The sequence below is a fragment of the Micromesistius poutassou genome, assembly GCF_964030765.1.
Source record: "Micromesistius poutassou genome assembly, chromosome: 16".
Lineage (NCBI taxonomy): Eukaryota > Metazoa > Chordata > Actinopteri > Gadiformes > Gadidae > Micromesistius > Micromesistius poutassou.
In genome coordinates, this window is record NC_140286.1 from 2,270,835 (window position 1) to 2,294,216 (window position 23,382).

Consider the following 23,382-nt stretch of genomic DNA (forward strand, 5'->3'; position numbering starts at 1 on the left):
TATCAATACTTAATATATATTCTTTACGGAGTAAATAGCTGCACACAAAGGAACCTGGTGCAGGTTTAAAGTATGTACCAATACTCATTGTGTTTATCTTTCTACATCAGTCATGGAAAAAAAGCCTGCACCGTAAAGAGAGAGCAGAGGGTGAAAGCAAACCTGAAAGGCATACACCCCCGTTGATTGATAGATCAATCGTGTGCTGTTTGGCATGCATTGTTTCACCTCTAGACGGGTCAATGGATCATTCCCACGGGCCCAATCAGTTGAAAACAATAAATAAAGAAATAAAGAAATAAAGCGGTGTGGGGACCAGCGGTCGGAGGATCACCTGTTCCCGCTGGGGTACTGCACCACGATGTCGTGGTCCTCGTCGATGCCACACACCGTGCCGGTGGTGGTGAGGGTCTCGAACATGCCGTCCGTCCAGCCTCCGTGCCCGTGCTGGAGTGACTGGACGATCTCCAGGTCCAGGTCGATGTTCACCAGGTCCCCGATCTGAAGACCCCCTGGGTTCCTGTTGCCGTTCTGCTCGCCTGGGAACCAAGGAAGAAGCCGCTGAGACCCAGACATTGATCGCAGCAATATGAACAGGACCGGTGCACATGTGTATATCAACAGGACCGGCGCTCATTTAAAACTTTGACGCACACACACACACACACACACACACACACACACACACACACACACACACACACACACACACACACACACACACACACACACACACACACACACACACAAAATGTAGGACACAGCACTGAGCATCCAATAACATCCACACTGTCCCAAATGTGTTCCCACAGACTGTCCTAATTAAAAAGTGTACACTATATTTTACTGACTCAACATTGAAAGTTAGCACTTGATTAAATTTAGTGGAGGTTGTAATGCAATACATGAACTAAACGAGGTTACTCGAGCGTAATGTTTTGCGGAATCAAAGCTGACTCTGAGCCCATTCCCAAGTATCCCACTGTGTTACTAGCATTCCTGCTAGGGAGGAATGCTGCGCCAGCCTGCCCTGATGGCAGTCAGGGGACTGAGCTCTGCTGCCATCTAGCTACCTGAAGGCGCCACTGCAACACGGCTCCCCTAATGCCCTTGGAATTTACTGCACCACAACGGGAGGTGAGAAAAGTGGTGCAATAACGGCACTGAGCATGGATCACCGGCTCACTCACCCAGCACTGGGCAGTGGTCTCTGTAGAACGAGCCGCCTTTGGCATCCTGGACGCATTTCAGGTCCGACTGGAGGAGAAGATCAGTGGCGTTAACGATATGAATCACAGGTACAACTGGGACAATTCCATTAGGGAAGAAGCAAGATCATCAAATTATCTTAGTGAGAATTTACACACAGGAGATCTGAAAGCGCTCCCAGAGATTTACAACAATAGCCGTGGCCCGAGGACGGGCGAAGGACAGTAAAACGTCAGAGTGCTGTACAGAGAATGCATTATCACACCTTTTTGTGATGACTCAGACATGTGCAGCCACTGTGGCAGAGTTAGAGGGCAGATTTGATTAAAAGGCAGTGCACACATTCCTCTTAGGAGATGGGACCGTTCGTCCCTTCGCAACGCATGGATCAACAAATAAAACAGGTTTATGTAGGTTTGTGTGTTCATGGCATTTGTGTGTGGATCTTAAGAAAGCCTTGGTATGCTGCTTGCTGTGTTTAGACTATATGCTACGTTTCCTGTTTTATTGAAGAGACATGGTAGAGTGAATGCGTGCGGTAATGCGCAACACTGAAACGAGGAGTCTCAGAAATACTCAGTTGAGAATTCCAGAGCAGATGCCGTCTGCCCCTACATCATCATCCCTCATTAGAATAACAAAGGAGAAATCTGTTACACAAGTTGGGAGGGCCGATTGGCCGTTCATTCAAAAGCAGATGCGGCCTCAGCCAATAGGGAGAGGGCACTATTTAGGCGCGTGTGTGGCTAGAGACCTAAACCTCCAACATCCCCAGCCCACTTCTCTCAAGCTGACCTCAGTGATCACTCTCTTCCCCTGCACAGCAGAAAGGGGAGCAGATTGCCTTTATCATGTAGATCCCCCCCCCTCCCCTCCCCTTCCAGCTGCCTGCACAATGGCGCCTCACACATGCCGGCTGCGTGGCCCTCGCACAAAAGGCCTGGCAGCCAAAGAAAGGGCCTCAAGCCTGTGGTCAAACACAAAGACCAGCCGACAGCTGATCTATTGTAAGACTGGGTGTGTGTGTGTGTGTGGACCGAGTGCGTGTGTGTGTATGGGTGTCCGGCTGGAAGTCTGCTCACCATTCCCTCAAAGCCAACTCGGTACAGGTTCTTGGCGCCGTTGTCCCACAGCACGTATGCAGCGCTGTGGGGACTGGCAGCGCTCCAGTCCTGGATCTCGGTCACCTGCAGAGTAGGTAGGTGGAGTTAGAATGAGAAAGGACTAGGGAAAATGCATGTTTTATTCCATTGATGTCGTCTACGGGGGACCATGAACCTCCTGCTCTGGTACTAATGCCGCTTTTCCACCGCCAGTACCAGCTCGACTCGACTCGACACGCCTTTTTTGCGTTTCCATTGGCAAAAAAAGTACCTGGTACCTAGTACCGGGTACTTTTTTTAGTACTACCTCCGTCGAGGTTCCAAGCGAGAGGAGTAGGTACTTTTGTGTGACGTAAACAGGCTGCTGGTAACTGATTGGCCAGCGGCTGTAAATGGGAATAATCACTCAAAGTTAAGTTGTGTCCGGCGTGGTTGGAGTCCACGAACCCGCTCCCGAAGGGGACACTGATCAGCGTTTCGCCGTGTGTGTCGCTCCTTTCCCGGGGCTAGAGTTAGGCTGCGCGTCGTTATGTGTGTCGGGCGTGGTTGTGTGTGTCCGGCGTGGCTGGAGTCCACGGACCGGCTCCGGAGGATCAGCGTTTCGCTGTTTTGTTTCAGTGTCGTTCCTTTCCTAGGGCTCGAGGTTCGCCTCTATCAACGTTACCGTATGACAACAATAGACGCGCATTGCGCTTTTTATTTTATTTTATGGAGGAAAAGCGGCAAAAGAAGGGCGAGGCTCAATGGCTGAGTGGTCTTCCCCTACAAGCCCTGCCATAGAGAGAGGCTCAGTGGCATCCTTGGCGGCGGTGAATCTTGGTCTCTCCTTGGCAGAGAGACCAAGTTGCTCGGAAAAGTTGTGTATGACAATTTATAGACCAGCACTACAATGCACCAACAGCAGCATGCAGTCCTGTCCCCTATATCTCCACTATGATCACAACACAGAGACCAGTGGCATTCCCCAGCGTCTGGAGAGTATTAGAAGTGGGAATCAGTACGGGAGATTTCATTATATTTGAGTTGTTGAGGGAGCTGTTAATCAGATTTAATCTGATTTGGATCTCAAATTTGTTTACATAGCAATTTGATTCAAAATTCATTTTTATAAGACCGCTGTGACTGTCAGTCTTTCTTATGAAAGCGCAAACAAAAATAATGTCAAGGATATAGGAATGAAAACACACATGCACACAGTAAACTCTGAACACTGAAACATACACATCCCCAAAACACCATGAAGACGCAAGTACTTACCAAAAATAGACTAATGGAATGTTTTCTGAATAATAAAACCACAGGGCTGATGACAATTATTTGACAAAAGAAAAAAAATAATACCTTTAGGACCTAAATATCCATTCAAATCTGTCCCATATTTCACCACGAGCTATTGGTAAGCCACAAAGGAGCTAGCCCATCAATTCCATGAGAAAGCACAGCCACCTCACATTTCATTAATTATTAAACAGTTATGCCCTAAGTGAATACAGAGTTTAAAATGAGACATGTAGGGCTCTATAAAGGAATAATTGATTAATGGCCCATAAGAGGTCACATTTGTAATAAACAGTTAATCCAAGATGAAGGACATCTAATAGCAGCTTGCTGGGGAGCATATTGCTTACAGCATCATAAAAGAATAATGAGATATGCTATTAAATAACAGCAAAATGAAGGCTTAATTTGCCTGCAGGGATTGTTCAATTGGAAACACCGGGGTCTGAACTGGAGTCAAACTATGAGGGCTTTATGGCGTTGTTGTCGACTGTTATACGAATTCACCCTGAAAAGACATTGTGTTATGGCAGGGACGCATGGCCCTAGATAAAGTACCGCTTTAATGGTTCCCATCCAGGCTATTTCGCAGGTCTTACAGTAAAATGATGATGATCGATTTCATGGCGGCTGCCCCACAGCTAGTTCTTCTGCATAAACAATGTCAAAGTGTTTTACTTTGGGTTTGTTTATATGCACAGAGCTCTTTGTGTCCCACTGTGTGTGTCTGCTCCTCATACCTTTCCCCTCCTGCCGTTGCCTCCATCCTGGTCCTCCCACTGCCAGTCCACCCCTCTCACCACCCGGCCCCCTGTGAAGATGCCCCGGGCGGTGATCTTCTTGGACTTCCTGCGGGACTCCAATAGCACTCTGTGGAAGAGCAACAGAGACACTTTTTTTAGAAGAAGAACAGTACCAAGAGCGTTTACATTTTTTCCCCATGTCTCAAGAAAAAAATTATGATCCCTTCTCGGTTTGAATGCACTTGTGTCATCATATGGAACATAACACAACAACATAAGACTGCAAAAATACATAACTTGCAACATTGATGGAATAACTTGCAAACTTATTTGCAAGTTATTAAACCAATGTTACACCAACCTGATAAGGATATTGGAATGGAAATGTTCCTTTTTAGTGCATTTTTACTATTATATCTTAAATGAAAAGGGAAAACTACCTATAATAGAAAAATAAGATAACATTATTATTAGAAGACAAGACATACAAAAAACTAAAAAAGGAAGTATAGAAATTATATTTAAAGGTTTATGTCACAGCAAACCAAGTGTAATAAATAAGTGTATATTATGGTACTATTGATGACCACAGCGCTATATGCATACCATATTAGGGCTGGGCGATTAATCAAATTTTGATTGCGATTTCGATTTCAGAGTGAAACGATCACCAAACTAATGTAATAGAGTTGAAACGATTAAAAAAAATTTTTTTTATAGAAATTGCAGAACAGCTGGATTCATATCTGGACTTTATTTTCTATTTGACCATTTTGTGTATATTTTTAAGGGGAAATTTCGAAGTTCTCATTTACAAAGTGTTTTTTTGGAGAGAAATTATGAATAAATGCATCATGTTTTCAAACTCAAAAATAATCGTATGAATAATCGAGATTTCAATATTGACCAAAATAATCGTGATTATGATTTTTTCCATAATCGAGCAGCCCTATACCATATTGCTACGAAAATGAACGGATGTTTCAGAAGGGACTGCCTGCCGATGGCTCACTGCTCCATACTCCCTGCCTACCTCTGTCGCTCTGCTATTGCATTTCACCTACTATTGTCCTGTTCACAACACTACACACACACAAACACACCAGTTCTGCAACATGGTGCAGAAGACTGATGGCCTATGATTTACTTGTAGATGGACAGAGGGAAATGACTTGAACTCTAGAAGCAATGAACTCTATCATTAGGCCGGCCTGTGCCTTTTACTGTTGACAACTGCCATTTCTGCCTGGGGCGTGCGCAAATAAGGCCGACGCAGACTATCACTGCACGTGTCTCTAGAGATCAAATGGAAAGGAGAGGCGTCTGACAAATAGTTTGAACCCGGTATATTTTATGACAGATATTCAATGTGGCGACATATTGTTTGCAATCCACATACTTTTGGTGACAAATACTCAATGCGGCTTAATGATTGGAGCAGAAAGTCGAAGCAGGTGCCCTGATGTTTTCTAAAGGCCTCTTGGACACTGTGCTTTTGGAACTGCCGTGTAGAAGAAACGACCATCACTGCAACCAAGATTAAATAAAAAATGTTTTTTTGTGTGGCAGATGATCAGTTGTCAGGCTGTGCTGTCGTCATGTGGGGTAAAACATGGCAGAAAAGATATTACATTTATGTTTTGTCATCAGAAGCGTCACACAATACTATTCAATTGTGTGAGTTGAAGCTTGAATCATAGAGATTATTTGATGGGACCATAGCCTAAAATGGTTTCCTGTCTGTAATACATTGCTTACAACTGGTCATATATATATATATATATATATATATATATATTCACATTACATGCAAATATCTTACTGCTATTGCTTAAAATACCCTAAGATTAAAGCTAAATTGTTTAAGTCTGTAAAAAAATAGATGCCATAAGAGAGTAGGGTGGTGTGATTTTTAAAACGATAAATCACGGTTGTATAAAAGAGTTACATGTCCACATCAGCACCTTCTTAAATATATCTCTCGTTATAAGCACCGTTAAACAAAATGCCCTACTTATTCTAATTTCTCTGCTTATTGTTACACTATGGTCATCGGCGGCAGGAGAATTTGCTCTGGCATAAGCCAGCCATCAGTTGGATGTGCTCAAGCACTAGGCAAGAGCCTACGATACTTAATGGCAAAATGGCAGCTAGCACCATCACCGCCTCTTCCTACTGTAAACGACTCAACTCTGATGCAGACATTCGGAAGGATAAGATTACGGTGAAAAAACTTGGTGGGAAAGCTTTTCGATACACGCACATGATGGATGGATGCATGTTGCGTGGCCAGCGGTTGATTTTTCACAAACTAACTATGAATAAACTGTGTTTTCCGAAGAAAGTACATGTCAATTAATTAAATAATGAATAGAATAGTTGTAGTAGTAGTAGTTGTAGTTACATATTAGTCCGCCTACACCATAGGGTGTAGGTGGAGGTGCGTCCCAATCCCACAGTAGGAATCATGAGGCACCCCCATACCATATACAATGAAATGCTGTAGTTATATAGGCCCCATATAACTACAACCCTCTGACCCTCCGCATCTTCTTACTAGTTTCAATTTGCGATCATGGACGAGGCGCGGTTGATAGTCGAGGTAGAGAATTACAGCAAGTTTTACGACCCCAGACATTGTCTGAAATATTTAAAGAAAGACCAGATTAGGAGAATATTTGGTGCTGTTATTGGAGCTTCAGTTGAGGTTTGTTGGGAGATAGCCAAAGAAGACATTGGCCTGTAAAATGACAAAACATTTACTGTATGCACATCCACATGTGATTGTTCACAACAATGAAAAAACATGTATAGCAGAGCACTCAGAGTTGTTTACTCTAGATCTCCTATATGCTCCCTATCCCTTTGCTCCGGACGAGAGGCTTTCATAGCCAGTGTAGCTCCCAGGTTAGCCCAAAATGTATTTTTTTGTATTGAAATAAAGATCTCAACCCCTCCCACCCCGCCCATCTAGATCTACAAACGTATGCACCCAATGACCTAAGGGAGGCTCTCTCTCTCTCTCTCTCTCTCTCTCTCTCTCTCTCTCTCTCTCTCTCTCTCTCTCTCTCTCTCTCTCTCTCTCTCTCTCTCTCTCTCTCTCTCTCTCTCTCTCTCTCTCTCTCTCTCTCTCTCTCTCTCTCTCTCTCTCTCTCTCTCTCTCTCTCTCTCTCTCTCTCTCTCTCTCTCTCTCTCTCTCTCTCTCTCCTTCATGGGCAGGTAAGATGAAAGGAAATGAGTAATGTAAAATTTTGTCTCTATAGCTCAGCACACATGCAGAATATCAAGAAAAAAATATGATGCTTTTGCTATTTTCAAGTCGGCTGGCTATGAGGCTCCATCTCCCGGTGAAACTGCTCGTCAAGATCACAACGTTTGAGGCCACCGATAGCGTTATAAGGTTGATTTCATAATTCCTTTTGGCTAAGAACCAAAATGAATTATCCTAGGAATTAGCGTAGCCTATTTGCACAGAGTTATGAATAGAGAGCTTATGAAGGTCATAATTCATTGATAGTCAATTACTCAAACATGCCTTGTAGCAGTATACAGGATTTGTAAATGGGTATATTATGTATGAAACAAAGGTGGGGGAAAAAGTGATTTGCAGACCAGCTTGCTTCCACCCTGTGGCAGAAAAAGAGTGTAGCAGCTCATGGCACAATGGAAACAGACTTATAAGATGCACTCTCTGCACTCTAGCTTGATTATACTAGGTTTATTTTTGCCATTTGAAACATAAATCTCAATGTTTTGGAGAAGGTTAAAAATATGTATACCCCTCAACCTTACAAGAGTGCTACAGTGTAATCACTTATAGTGGTGTAATCAATTCATTTGATGAACATTACTCCAGGCCATTACATGAGGTTTGATGCATTGATCCTGGACTAAAGCCAGAGTCTGGTAAGTCCAGTACTTTGATCTTGTCCACGTATAACATGGACTAAAAATAAGCTGTGCTGTTGAACCCTGCCGGGCCTGTTTGGAGGACCTTACTTTGAATCTAACGAATCACAGCCTCGGTTTCTCAAGGCTGCCTTACAATACTAGCCGCTCATCTGTTAATTGGCAGAAAAGGGGGGGGGGGGGGTGCATTCCATATGAGAGCCATTCAGAAAAGCACTGTAGTAGAGTGAATATTGAACGCTGTGGATAGACACTATATAAAGCTTTCTGCCTCAAAAACACATGCTACATACACAGTCTGTGTCTCTCACAGAGTGTACAATGAATGGCAATGAACAAAAGCTGATCATGCCAGGATGGTGGCTACTACTGACACTATAAAAATGCACACCTACAACTTGGTGTGAGGGGGGAAATCTCCAATAATCAGAATTACTGTTATGACTTTGATGTTGAACAGCATAGCCTCGAGCTTGCTAAGAAATGGCTGATTAATCCCCTAGCACAGTTCAAACCATCCGACCCCAATGTGGCTGCTAAATGGTAGACTCGGCAGCTGGACCAAAGCAAACAGGGTGCACCCTTCAAACACTCCCTCCTCCTTCTCAGTGGCCAGTGAAAGAATCTAATGTAGCATGACCCAACACCCCACCCTGCTGCTGGAAGAGTGTGGAGAGGGGACACCTCCAGCCCCCATTGTGTGCTGCCATGCAATATAACCGTCTCAGGGGGAAAACCGAGTCATACTCAGCTGAAAAGGCTGCCAGCTGTTAGGCCACAAGAGCATCAACTGAGGATCACAACCATTTCTGTCTGGAATGGATAAGACGCCATCACAAAAATATTGAGACACAACATGTTGTACTTGAACCTGTGACAGCACAGCCTTTGACACAAAGGCGCCTTTCGTCTATATCAAGACATTGTATTATGACAAATAATAATTTACATTTGGCTGCAAACTGCATGTAGTGTTTTACACACAAAGGCTTAATAGTACACAATGATAGGCTCAAATCTGGATCTTGATCAAACTAGATTTGTATTTCTTTTTTGAAATGCAGGCTTTGACAAACATCCTGTATTATTTTAAATAGCTGCTTGAGGCTACACAAAAACTCAACAGAAAAGCAAATGGCTCTGAAAACGAGTCTACGCTGTTGCCGGGCAACATGTGAATGCAGAAAGACATGGCTCAGACAAGGCCTCTCCGATTTCAGAGAGAATGCATCAAAAACCGCCATTCCCAGGGAGTAAAGAATAGGCCATGCCAAAGTGTTACATGCTCCATACTTTGTTCTCTGATCTTATCGGAAGCGATGCTAGAGAATAATGGTTATGGGGTAGTATGGGAAAAACTTTACCTCTCACTGCCAGGGGTGGTAATCCTGTAGAACCGGTGTCTGAGGTGATGCTTGTCCCCATGGTAACAAGTTGTGCAAAGGTCATAGTTGGTGCACTCTGCACACTTCCAGCGGATCCCAATGATGGGCTGTTGGCGGCAGGTGTCACACATGGTGCCGTCGTGCTTGATTCCTAGGATAGATCAAAGAGAAGGTACAACGGTTATGGTGTAGACAATATTATCATTGATTATCTGGGGTTAAACAGCATGCAGATATGTGCTATACAAGTTCTTATATAAACAGCATGCAGATATGTACTATATACGTTCTAATATAACATATCTCCATTTCCTTTTTTGTATATATATATATATATATATATATATATATATATATATATACAATGATGGGGGTGATTCACATTGATGCACAAGATACAAATTGATATAAATCGATTTGTTATCCTCTTCATTGGGAGTGAATACCGTTAGCTCGGCTTCTAACTATTTTGTGATGGAAAAAGTACGCATCGCTTCACCACCCAAACTCCAGTTATTTCTTGAAATGGAAATAATAATCTCGAAAATAACGCAATTATTACAAAAGGACCCCACGTAACTCCACTCCACTCCTATACAACGTGCACAACCACATCAGCGTAGTCAACACGGACGCTGCACACCACAACAAGTGGTATTTATCGTTGACCTGTCGCCGAACAAGAAAAGATAGGGGAGCGTACCTGTAGGAGCACTGTCAAATATCCTCACGTCGTACGCCCCTGAACAGCGGTAGTTAGCAGCCGTCCCGTTGTCCCACACAACCACCACTTCTTCGGGACTTTCAAAACTCCGCACAGTGCCGACATGTCCCTCTCCGCCATCCTGTTTACCCCATTTCCAATCGGGTCCACGGAGCACCCTCGCCCCGACTCCTTCCATCATCACCCGGTTATTCCTGCCGGTGGTCATTTGCGAAACTGTCTCGCAATGCCACAGCCAATCTGGTTAATAAGCCAGCTAGACAGAGCCAGCAGCCAGCGATGTGCGCTGTGATGGAGGACTTGGGAGCAGCCCGCGAGTACAAGTCTTGACAGGAAGGTAGTGTGTGGAGCGAGCCGCTGAAAGGCTAGCCCTGCTAGCGTGAAGTAGCTACTGGCTATCCAAGGAGGCACGCACCTTCTTTTCCCAACTATTGTGAGAAACTAGCAACGTGAAAACACCTACATTCGTGGTTGTGGTGTGAAAGACCAATGTACCGCTCCACCAACACACAAAGAAACCAAAGGGGTGGTGTATAAATGTGTTTGTAGGTGAGCTGGGTGTCTCTCCTCTTCTTCTCTCCACACAGAAGAATGCCACCTCTTTAACTTAGCGAGCAGGCTAGCTAAGTAGCCAGCTAACAACAGCTAGCGAGATAACCCTGTTTTCCTCTGGTAGGCAAGTCCAAAAGGCGTGAGCAAAACGGGTTGATTTTGCATGAAATAATCCTTGTTGTTATTGCGCGAAATACGGATTTTATATCCAAGTTATTTTCTTTGTGAAACGCCTCCCTGGAGTCAACTCAAAATAAATGCGCCGCCATTATTGTCAATCATGGGTTTTAGCGTTCGCTGAGTGTGTCCGGGGATAGACGACATCGTACGAAGACGCTGGGCATGAAAAAAAAGTCGGTTTCGGCCTGTGCTCGCAGCGTCATCTGACGCACATGGAGACGGGGCCAATACGTTGCGCTCCGAAACAAACCCTCAAGTTGATCATAGAAAGAACGCAAAAAAATATATATTTACATTTTTGTTATGTTTTTTGTGGTATATATATCCTTTTAAAACATGGTTTTACGTCGGATAATATTTGTACTATTGTAGTGGCCCATAACATGGCACAGGTTTATAGACTAGTGACCATCAACTTGGCCACTGTCGCATAGTTTGTTGTTATCTTAATCATAGGTCCTTGAAATATACGAAGTTCATATAAATCCTTCATATAAAATCCTTTAACATTTGGTTTGGTTTAGACAAACACCTCCCCTAAACAAATATGGCCTAACTCACGACAGCCAATGCACAAATGCACAAATGGAGGCACGCAACCCAGTTCATGGACAGATGCGATCAGCAATGAACTGATGTGAACACAACGTTTTTGCAACCCATTACTCAAATGTTGAAAATACATTATTTGAAACCATTCAATAGCTATTCGCTATATAATCTTTGGTTTCTGCAGTCTATGCTAGAACCACTAACAAATAGTTGCATACATTTCATCTCTGGGATGTATGCATGCATGAATACACAATGCACCCACACAGCTTTAAACAAGCCAAACATGGGCTCGTCAGATGTCAAAATGTATTTTGCATCTGTCAATCCAACTCATACTATTATGAAACAAGTCAGCCTTTCGTACTACCGCTATGGCGCCTGTAGGTGGCGCTTTGCACTTCTTTATTCCCACAGAGGCCCTGAGCATAGCTGGTGAAACAGCGCCATCACCTGCCACTATATATAGTAGTGGAAGCGGTCCCCTTGACTGTCTCCTTCACACTGCGAATGAAGCACCCAGCTGGATCTCAGCGAGAGACAGCCGCTAACCTCGCTGCTTGGAGAAAACAGCAACATTGCAATGATCTCCCTGGACATCAATCTCAACGTTTTGACGAGGGACCTGTCACTTTATTTGGAAAACCAAGTGAAAGTTGGTCTATTCGGATCTGGAGTAGGACTGTCGCTGGTGCTTGGCTTTAGCGCAGCGTATACATGTTACTACTTGGTGTCCGTGGCTAAGGTAACTATTGCCGGCTGATTTGCATAAACGTGTTTCCTATCAACGGAATTGACCTACCTATTTAAGCTTTGTTGTTGATTTCTCAGAGGACGTCAACAATCGATGATAGGGCAATAATTGCGCTTTGCGCAGAATCAGCCTGTGCTTGCATTCGCTGATGGAAATTTGGATAGGGATGCAGCAGTCCCCGACGGACTGTACGGCTGCATGCTGTTAGCACACACACACACACACACACACACACACACACACACACACACACACACACACACACACACACACACACACACACACACACACACACACACACACACACACACATATAGGCCAATCATGAAGTTGATGGCTTTATGTAGCCCGTGTTTTCACTTAGCATTTCATCTGATTTGTATTTCCAGGCATTTTATAAATCGCCGGCAAATAAGAATCCGATCCATACCAGATTTGCTGTGGTTAAGCTAGGCCATCCCAGATGCCGGTACAGGTTATTATGCAACGCTGCCGGTGCCGTCGCTGTACACAGAGCACACGCGCAGCTTCATCATATTTCGATTCTAAGTTGTTATAATATGCGTGACATTGTGATGCAAATAGGCGCGCAGAATTGGCAATTTGCCTACATGGATTTAGTCTACCGAGAATAGGTTTGCATTTTTAAGCGGATTTATGAAGGCTACTAAGAATAATTCAAAACGAATAGGCCAAATCATACAGCATGGTAGGACATGTTTTCGATGCGCCGGCCTGTACTCCCCTATAATAATCAATGTGTTGGAAGACATATGGCTGCACTGTACAGCAGCACTGCAGTCAGTTCAGCTCACATTATTTGAACAGGCTACGGGTCAATGTTGTTGGACAGTTCCTGGCTACTCATATTCTCATCATTACTTATTGCATGTAAAAAAAAGACTAAAAATGGAAGGTACACTGATTACTGTTTACACTGGTTACACATTTGTATTGTTGTTGTTCAACATTAACAACAACCCCCCCCCCCCCCCCCCCCCCACACACACACACACACACACACACACACACACACACACACACACAATACGCACACCCATCATACACAGGTACATCACACACATACACACACACACACACACACACACACACACACACAGAAACACACACACACACACACACACACACACACACACCATACACACGTACATCACACACACACACACACACACACACACACACACACACACACACACACAATAATTTAAAAAAAATTGTGTGCCTCCTAACAAAGAGTAAAGTGATAACTTTTTGTTCATAATCATATCCAGTGAAACTACACATCTACTAATCACAGTTACATTTGCTCTATTTGTGGAATTATTTCTGGATGTACTATGTTGTTGTTTTTTGAAAGCGTGATTCAGCACATTTAATTTCTATGTTGCAGAAGCCTCAGCTGGTCGCTGGGGGTAAAAAGTTCTACAAGTTTCTGCGGGAACGATGTCCGGTGGTTTCAGAGACCTACTACCCCACTTTCTGGTGCTGGGAGAGTCGAATCCAGACACTGTTGAGACCTTTCGTCACAGCCAAACCCGGGGTCACCTACAGAAAGTAAGTAGTGACACACTACTCACAAGTGACAAGGAGTAACTTCCTCTGACCCTAGGCTGGCTCTCGACCGGTTAGTCATTCAAATTCAACTCACGCTGTCCGGGAACCCGATGGGTCTGGGTCCCGTGTGTGAGATGAAAGTGAAGAGAGACAGTTTACAAGCCACACCAATGAATGTGGGGCAAAGGGGAAAATGCTATCAAGTTTTCACTGGGCAATACAATGTAATTAAGGCTAATATTTATCTAAAGGGTGTTAAAAGGACCACTGTGGGAGGTTTTAGGAGCAGGCTTGGGAACTTGGCGCGTGCTCCAAGGAAGTCTTTGTCCACTGTTCCTTCTTGCCTTTGTTTTTTTCTTTCTAGGTTTCACAATTTTTCAAACAAATCCCGATTTTTTTAGCATTGCCAAACTCCACGGCTCAGCGAAGTGAAGGAGTTCTTTCATGCCATGGCATTGGTCCATGGCTGCTTTCAGATCATGTCGATTACGGTGACAATGAACATGCAGTACAGTCCATTGCTGCATTTTGGTGTTTTATAGGGAAATCTTGGAAGGGCTCAACAGGTTTGTCGAGGATGAATTGTGTATTCTCACCTGGGGATGGAAATGTAGACTAACAAAATCAACCTCCAACCCAAAATCAAGCAAATGAAACATTGTCTATCGCGGAAAGAAACTTTTCGATTTCGACATTTTGTTTTAGTTTATAACAAAAAAAAATAAAAAATTGGTAAAACAGAATGGAGCCCTTTGATTAAACAGTCATTGTTATAAGCATTGCCATGTATTTTGATTAACGTTTTACTTTAACAACAAAGTAGACCCCATAGATATGTTTTTCTGTATTCCTCTATGTTTTGTCATTGTTATTGGTAAGTCCAAAGCTTGATTCCAAAGTTCTCTAAAAGTCAACCAACAACTGGCCATTCATGCTGCTGCTGCAGCTCATCCCTATTCCAACTTTGTTTTTTGGAGTCAACTCAGCAGTTGACCGAGGGTCTTCCTATGAATGGCACAGCTCCTAATATGCACTGTTTCCTCCAAGGGCATCCCTATACCCCACCAACTCTGACCCCATCTGGCTAATAAAATAGATACATGTTCCCATAATGCAGCAGGGCCACACTTTGTCTAGTTCAGGGCCCATCGTATGTCTGATCACAATGACTGATGACATTCACGCAGAGGACAATGTTACACACACACACACACACGTACACACACACAGACACACACACACTTACACACACACACACACACACACACACACACACACACACACACACACTCACACACACACACACACTTACACACACACTTACACATCCCCCCTCCCCCCAGAGGAAGAGAAGACGACAGGACTCAACCTATTCTTGAGTCGATTCGAGGACAGGTGGAACAAGGTCAGAGACCATGTCCGATTCCTCCACGGGCCGGGAGGGAAATTCCACTCGCATGTCTTGTCCCTTTGGTCCCATAAAGGATTAGCATGAGGCCTTTCAGAGGAGCCTCTCCTCCCCACCGGCTTGGACAGTTGCTCTCAGCTTGAGTCTTTTCTGCGGCCCGGAGGTGCATATTTCATGGCGGGGTTCTGTAATTTCAAGCCGATGGCTGGACAAGTGTGGCCTGCTGGATGCCTCTGCTGCTTTATGCGTGCATGTGTGTGTGTGTGTGTGTGTGTGTGTGTCTGTTCAAGAGACTTGTGAGATGCATTGTGGTGGGGATTGAATGACCTCATTCGTCAGACTGATTGTTTCGCTGTACTGTGCAAATTCACCGGTGCAATGCCGCTGTCGCAAAAATGAAAAAAATGAAAAGCACAGGGACAGGCGGGTCACTGGAAGAGGAGGTGGGGGGGGGGGGGGGGGGGGCACTGATAGGCGCAGCTGGCGGTAAAGCTTTGTGCAGGCAGGTTGAATCTTACTTCCTGACTTCACTTCCTAGGTATTTCATTTCCCTCGACAATAACAAAAATGCCCCATTCATTGCACTTATCTTACACACCATCATTGTTCTGCAAATCAGCTTGTTTCCTGTGGGGGGTGTGCGTTTTTGAAAGTGTGTGTGTGTGCGTTTTTGAAAGTTTGAGTATGTGTGTGTGCGTTTGAATGTGTGTGTATGTGCGTGTGTCAGTAAAGGAAATGCGGCGAGTTAGGTAAGGTGGTTGAATAAGCCCGTGTACCCAGACTGTGATTCTCCCTGTTGTTGCATGTGCCTCTCTCCTCTGCAGTGAACTCATCAAGGCAGCGGACGGGGGCCAGATCTCTCTGGATTGGTTCGACAACGACGAGAGCCCCTCCCACCCCGACCCCGCCTCCAGACCCACCGTCATCCTCCTGCCCGGCCTCACCGGGACCAGCCGGGAGTCCTACATCCTGCACATGGTCCAACAGAGTCGAGATCTAGGCTATAGGTGGGTGGGCCGCCTGGCACCAGCCACTATCTGGTCACCATCCAGAACCTTTCTGCATTAACCCCCCCCCCCTCCTCCTCCCCGCCCCCCACCGCCTCGCTCACTTCACCTGGTCTGCACTCGCTGCTCTGTTTCATTCGTCTGTCGCACGCCCCCATGCAGCGCGCTCAGAGGTCGACGCTGTAACGACCATGTTACACCACGTGAGATGGGATAGGGGGGGGTTTGATCAGGCAGGCAGGTGCACAGGGGGAAGCAGGGTGCCGAGCACATTCTGTCCCATAGCCGCCGTTTGTTAATAGCCAGCGGAGACAGCTAAAGCATTGAGAGATTCAGAGGGAGGCTGTTTCTTTCTCTCACTCGTCCTCCTCCTCCTCCTCCTCCTCCTCCTCATCCTCCTATGGAATCTGAGGAGAGAAATCAGAGAGACTACATCTCTCTGTTTTCCACCGCTGCACTCATTCTTCCACAGAGGTCACACCCACAGAGAAAGGGGCTGGCGCAAATTCAGCAACTTCCAGCGCAGGCCCCCGTGTGTGTGGCTTAATGAACCACACAGCTTATCCCCGTTAAAAGCTTTTGCGGCTTAGGCCGGCACAGCGACTACCTTGCCATCCGTACTGCAGTGTGGAGCGTACAGGAGCGCAGACTCTCAGTACTCCCCCCCCCCCCCCCCCCCCACCCCCCACCTCTCCCTCACCCAGCCCCATCCAGCACCTGATTGCTAGCGATAGAAACAGCTAATCTGACGACAGGAGATAATGGCGGGGAAGAGGGAAAGAGAGGGGAAGAGAGAGTGTGTGAGAAAGAGAGAGAGAGAGAGAGAGAGAGAGGGAGGGAGAGAGACATGCTGCATGTTTCTCTCACACACAGCTGTGAATCTGTTCCTTGGCTCATCATATTTCCTGTTCTATTGTTTCATCATGTTAAGAAGAACATTTACCAAGAAGGAAATTATGGCTTTTGCGATCTTGGAACTGAAAAACTTGAATGGAAAGCAAGTGCACCTAGACAGTGGGGCCAACTGGCTCGCCTTGCAATGATTGGTCTACAAAAAAAAGCATGACCTTGCATTTACTATATATAATTGTACGTTTTGTTTTGTTTTATTTTTAATTTCAGATGTGTGGTATTCAACAACAGAGGGGTCTCTGGTGAAATGCTTTTGGTAAGAATGCAAAGTGATCTTTTTTATATTCCTTATATGATACTTTTTAATTTTATTGTGCTTTTGTTTGACACGTGTATCAGAATAATATTGTAGATCAGACCACTCATGGCCAATACAATATGAAGGCCATGGGTAGTAAACAACAGATGTGCTGCTAGGTAGAGAGAGCTGTTAGATACCTAACCTCAGTCAGTAACAGTAAGCCCTCTAAGTGCCAGTTGGATAACTAGAGATGTCCTTTCTTTAGTGTTCGTGCTTCGGATCAGACTCACATGTAGTCAACCCAGACTCCTGATTGGAACCCGCCCTCTGCCCAGGCAGACAGAGTTGTCACCATAACAGGGATTAAATTGCAAGGTGGACAGAGAGTGTATTTCAATTAGAATCCGCACATGACCACCATGTGACCTCATTGGGCTGGTGCTGCTCTGACACTTAGCATTATCTAAATGTGCAAAGAAACAAACCATTTGTTTAAATCATTTAGCTCACAGAAAGAAACACACTTAAACCAGTCATGTACTTTGTTGCATAATGTGCCCACTGTTTGGGTCATCCTTGCTGTCTTCCTCTGTGGATGTCTGTGTGTGGGTCTTTTTCAAACGACACATTATTCAGCTCTAATGATAGTATGCCAGTGTTACTTGGAGACCTCATCCTAGTGTACAAATGGTGTTTGTTATTAGCTAGGGTTTTCTCCACAATCCATCTGATGTTAGTCATTGTGGCTGTAATAGCCGCTCACATTCCTATATGTACACACGTATAGCCTAAAGTAAGGCTTTTTATACTCAAATGGGAAAAAAGGTTAGGTCATGTGAGTATTGAAATTACTGTAGCAAGGGTCAAAAAACATCCTCTGGCCTGCGAAGTGTGTGCTACGTTTCAGATGCAAATCATTTGTCCTTTGTTAACTTTTGTGGATGTGTTTCTCTGTGGCCAGTGAGTGTGAATACGCTCCATTGTTTAAATAGGCCAGCACTTGTCCAGTGTGTGCGGTGCACGCTGCTTCAAAGACCATTCTGACAAGCCAGCAGCCCGTTCTCGACCTCTCCCCATTAATAGCAGTTACAATAACTGTTGAACGAAAAAGAGGCATAAATCGTTGATGACATGTAAAGGCAGCGTCTCTGCTGGTAGAAATTAAACCAGGATTCAAAGAAAAAGAACACCACTGTCTACAGAGTATTCTCTGGAGTTGTGTGCTTGAATCTTAAGAAAGGGCTGTTTCTGATGAGTCAACAGCATACTAAGAGTTGCCTTTTTAAAATGGACCCCAAGCAACAATTTTTATTAGTCGTATTTTGTTGGGGAGCGTATGTCTATTGCTCCTTAGATACCGGCTTTGCTACCAACATATTGACAATGTTTATGTTGCGTTCTTTGTATTAATATTTAAGTAATCCACAGATGAGATCCTTATTTATTTTAGGAAACTTTAGAGAATACAATTAATCTCAAAGGTTTGTGATTTCATCTCAAAAAAGCTTTCGCTAGTCAAATGAAGGAGAAATAGTAAGAGCATGGCTTTCAGCGCAGAAGTCCACTGCTTTTAATTTATGTTAACTACACAAATTTTGTTTGTTATTATATCTATTTGTTATATGTATTTAACTTGCAGACGTGTACATTAAACAATTTTTTCCTTATGGGAGGAACATCCCAGCATCCCTAAGCATCCCTAAGCATCAGACTGTAACTCATTGGTGATGGCCAATGCAATATCTCATGGCCGGCCTCCATGTCAGTCCAGAGAGTCACGACACGAGTCGGCCAGTTGTAATGAGTGGGGCTGCACATGAACCAACAGTGTTGATGCTGTTCTCCCACAGCCCAGTGTGGAGAACATTCAGCTGCCGATTAGTTTTTATATGAATGACACCTTCCCTCAAGGGTAGCGGAGCACTGGATATCTGTAATTGCTTCTCACTAGTAACTTTATTGATCATAAGTGTTTTGGTGTTGATAATGTTTCATTTGTTACGTTTTATTTCATAATATACTGGTCATTGTTAAACCGGTATTATATTTTTGCCTAATATGTTTTACTGAAAGGATAACTTAATAAGTAATGTATGCATGCATGTTTATAGTGGATACTATATAAACTATGAACGCATTTCTTATTATTATAACATATGAACAAAAAAGTGTTTTTTTGAAGAAAGAAAGAAAAAAAGAAAGAAAGAGAGAAATATATAACGAAAGAAAAGAAGAAAGAGAGAAAGCAATACCTTCACAGCTTGTATGACATCAAGCTGGGTTTAAAGTCTGCTGCCCCTCCCCTCGCCCCCCCCGCCCCCTCCGCCCCCCCACACCCCCAGACCCCCAGGACATACTGTGCTGCCAACACGGAGGACCTGGAGGCGGTTATGGAGCATATCCAGCGGACCAACCAGGCGGCCCCGCTCATGGCGGCAGGAGTCTCTATGGGCGGGTAAATCAACGGCCGTCAATACTGGCCTGTCACATGATAGCGGTGCACAGCAGCAGTGTGTGTGTGTGTGTGTGTGTGTGTGTGTGTCTGTGTCTGTCTGTGTGTGCTTGTTTAGTCAGCGTGACATTGATGTGACTGGTTCTGGTTGAAATGCGAGTGCTTTAGCATCCCTCACGTTGACCGGAGACCAGCGGTCGGTGTGTGGTGCCAGATTTTACTGAGCTAATCCCTGCAAGGCGAAGGATTGGTTTATAAAACATGGAGCATGTCCCAATCCCTTATTTTTATCTCTATCCTATCCCATTCCCTTCTGGCTTCGCTCTCCCTCTCCGTCTCTGTCGCTCTCTCCAACTCTTTCTCCATCTCTCTCTGTCTTCATCTCTCCTTCTCCCTCTCTGTCGTTCTCTCTAACTCTTCCTCTATCTCTCTCTGTCTTCATCTCTCCCTCTCCCTCTGTCATTCTCTCTAACTCCTCCATCCCTCTGTCTTCATCTCTCCCTCTCCCTCTGTCGTTCTCTCTAACTCTTTCTCCATCTCTCTGTCTTCATCTCTCCCTCTCCCTCTGTCGTTCTCTCTAACTCTTTCTCCATCTCTCTGTCTTCATCTCTCCCTCTCCCTCTGTCATTCTCTCTAACTCCTCCATCCCTCTGTCTTCATCTCTCCCTCTCCCTCTGTCGTTCTCTCTAACTCTTTCTCCATCTCTCTGTCTTCATCTCTCCCTCTCCCTCTGTCGTTCTCTCTAACTCTTTCTCCATCTCTCTCTGTCTTCATCTCTCCCTCTCCCTCTGTCATTCTCTCTAACTCTTTCTCTATCTCTCTCTGTCTTCATCTCTCCCTCTCCCTCTGTCATTCTCTCTAACTCTTTCTCTATCTCTCTCTGTCTTCATCTCTCCCTCTCCCTCTGTCGTTCTCTCTAACTCTTTCTCTATCTCTCTCTGTCTTCATCTCTCCCTCTCCCTCTGTCGTTCTCTCTAACTCTTTCTCTATCTCTCTCTGTCTTCATCTCTCCCTCTCCCTCTCCCTCTGTCGTTCTCTCTAACTCTTTCTCTATCTCTCTCTGTCTTCATCTCTCCCTCTCCCCATGCTGCCCACAGCATGATGCTGGCCAACTATTTGGGACGCAAGGGCCGTGCAACCGGTCTGAAGGGGGTGGTGCTGTTCTCGGCCGGCTGGGATGTGTTCGAGTGCACCGCCTCGCTGGAGAAACCTCTGGACCGCTTCATCTTCAACTCCTACCTCACAAGCTGCCTGCAGGCCTCCGTGGACAGGTCAGCGGTGGTGGTGGTGGTGGTGGTGGTGGTGGTGGTGGTCACCCAGCAGTGTGTGGGATTAAACCAGATTAAAGCAGTAGTGCCCCAGGCACCCGGCCAATCTCAGCCCCCCTGCAGCTGTGGGGCCTGGAGTTTAGATTACTGTTTCTGAGAACAGGCCCAATGTTCCACTCTTGGCCCGTTTTCCACTGACTCATCGTGTTGTGTTGCGTAAAGTAATTTACCCATCAGCGGCGTTTTACATTTGCAATAAAGATGAAGAAATCTTATTACAGGAATCTAAAATGACTTTGTCACTTACTTACATGCTTCCTTTTTTGGCTTCTCTCTTCACCAGGCACAGACCAGTGCTTGAGAAGTGTTACGACATAGATCATGTTATGAAGGTACAAATGCACTTTTTTTTAGGGTTACATTTATTTAATTTATGCCTGAACTCTCTTTTAGGAAACACACATTTCAGCTGTAGGAGTACTGATGCTGACTGCGTGTCCCCACAGGCAAAGACCATCCGAGAGTTTGACGAGAGGTTCACCTCCATCATGTTTGGCTACCCCACTAACGATGACTACTACCACGCCGCCAGCCCAGTGCACACACTGAAGTCGGTGCAGGTGCCGATGCTCTGCTTGAACGCAGCCGACGACGTCTTCTCCCCCTCTCACGGTGAGCCCAAGACCCCCGATGGTCAATCAATGTCCTTTAGCAAAGAAGGCAGAGGAGAGGACTGGAGACCACCTGGGAAATTCTCTTTATTGACCATGCATCATTTTGTGGGATTGAAAAAAAGTTGCTGTAGTAGTGGAAGTAGTACAATCAGTAATACGAATCAGATATCTGGTTGTATATGAGCAAGAAAGGATTTCTGAGTGATTTCTGATCCTGATTACACTTCTTGACTTTGAACATTGAATTGTGCAATTCTTATGCTCAGGAGCAGTTTCCCACAAAAAAAACTATTTCAATTTGCTAATCGGAAGAAAGGCAGCAGCTTAATGTTTGTTTGTTTGTTTGTTTTGTGTCAGCCATTCCAGTGGAGGCAGCGAAGCAGAACCCCAACGTGGCCCTCCTCATCACATGCCATGGGGGCCACATCGGCTTCCTGGAGGGCCTTTGGCCGCGACAGAGCACTTACATGGACCGTGTGTTTAAGCAGTTTGCCCAGGCTGTCATAGAGGAAGGATCCCTGCTCACGGATCTATCCTCATGATGACATGAGCAGTTTGTCTAATTTCACTTTCTGAAAATCCTTTCCTTCCATGGTTCCTTCCTTACTTCCGTCCTTCCGTCCTTCCGTCCGTCCTCTTTTCATTCCTACCTATCCCCCTCTTCTGCACTTTCCCTTTCGTTTTAATTCAATGATTCTTTCATTCCATCTATTTTTCTCCCATTATTATATTTAGGTAATTTCTTACCTCGGATATGCTTAATTTTTGACCATAGGCAAGAATCTTTTCATTGTTTTACTTGAAAGGCACATCATGAAGATATTTATTTTGTAAAATGCCCACGTCTTCTTATTTATTCCTCCATTTAACAAACCAGTGTGTGTAACTATGTATTCAATGGTAGGTAATCAAACCTATTCCAAAAGTCCCATATGGAGCATAGCTTTTCTTGTCATTATTGAGAAGCATTAAATGTCTGCCTCTTTAAGTTGTGCAAGCTAGCTAGCTAAAGGATTATGTAAGGACATTGTGCAATTCCTTATATTTTAAGGATAACAGTACTGTACGACATGAAATCCAACCAGGGTCCTTTACAACTTGTATCCGTAGAATTTTTAGCCCTCAGGGATTAATTTACCCATGATTCCTTTTTGTTTAAACTTTAATGTTATTCTTTTCTGGTAATATGTATTTATTAATTGAAAGGTTAATGTTACTTACCTGTCAACGTTTTCTAGTTTAGATTTGCTGCATGCACTTTTATTTGCACATTCTACCTTTAAATGAGCAAATAGTTCTGACAATAGACCTCTGAAGAATAAGTCCCGCCTCCGAGGCTCCCGGTTCCCTCGGTCAAATGTCTATGGGAAATAACATGGGTTTTTTGAATGATCATACATAACAAACTCTGTAGGTGGCGAAGAAGTAAAATCTGCGTCACGTTTTGAACTACACA

The 23,382-nt window shown here is 44.6% G+C and overlaps 2 protein-coding genes across 3 annotated transcripts in view; one reads left to right on the plus strand and one right to left on the minus strand.

Annotated features, from left to right (window-relative positions):
* The window catches only part of mib1 (MIB E3 ubiquitin protein ligase 1), a 53,095-nt gene extending 41,907 nt beyond the window's left edge, over positions 1 to 11,188 (minus strand). For both annotated transcript variants that reach the window (XM_084480627.1, XM_084480626.1), the window contains exons 1-6: positions 10,331 to 11,188; positions 9,607 to 9,778; positions 4,331 to 4,460; positions 2,292 to 2,396; positions 1,191 to 1,257; positions 335 to 539 (exon numbers count right to left, since the gene is read on the minus strand). In XM_084480627.1, the coding sequence (XP_084336753.1) occupies positions 335 to 539; positions 1,191 to 1,257; positions 2,292 to 2,396; positions 4,331 to 4,460; positions 9,607 to 9,778; positions 10,331 to 10,559 (908 nt within the window). In that variant the 5' untranslated portion in view covers positions 10,560 to 11,188. The remainder of the gene's footprint in view (positions 1 to 334; positions 540 to 1,190; positions 1,258 to 2,291; positions 2,397 to 4,330; positions 4,461 to 9,606; positions 9,779 to 10,330) is intronic.
* Positions 11,189 to 12,153: 965 nt separating this feature from the next.
* On the plus strand, positions 12,154 to 23,382 carry abhd3 (abhydrolase domain containing 3, phospholipase). The gene is made up of 9 exons (XM_084480518.1): positions 12,154 to 12,380; positions 13,801 to 13,964; positions 16,197 to 16,379; positions 17,502 to 17,547; positions 19,875 to 19,987; positions 21,082 to 21,255; positions 21,596 to 21,644; positions 21,759 to 21,924; positions 22,284 to 23,382. The coding sequence occupies exons 1-9, from the start codon at positions 12,219 to 12,221 to the stop codon at positions 22,466 to 22,468; spliced, it is 1,242 nt and encodes a 413-aa protein (XP_084336644.1). The 5' UTR covers positions 12,154 to 12,218; the 3' UTR covers positions 22,469 to 23,382.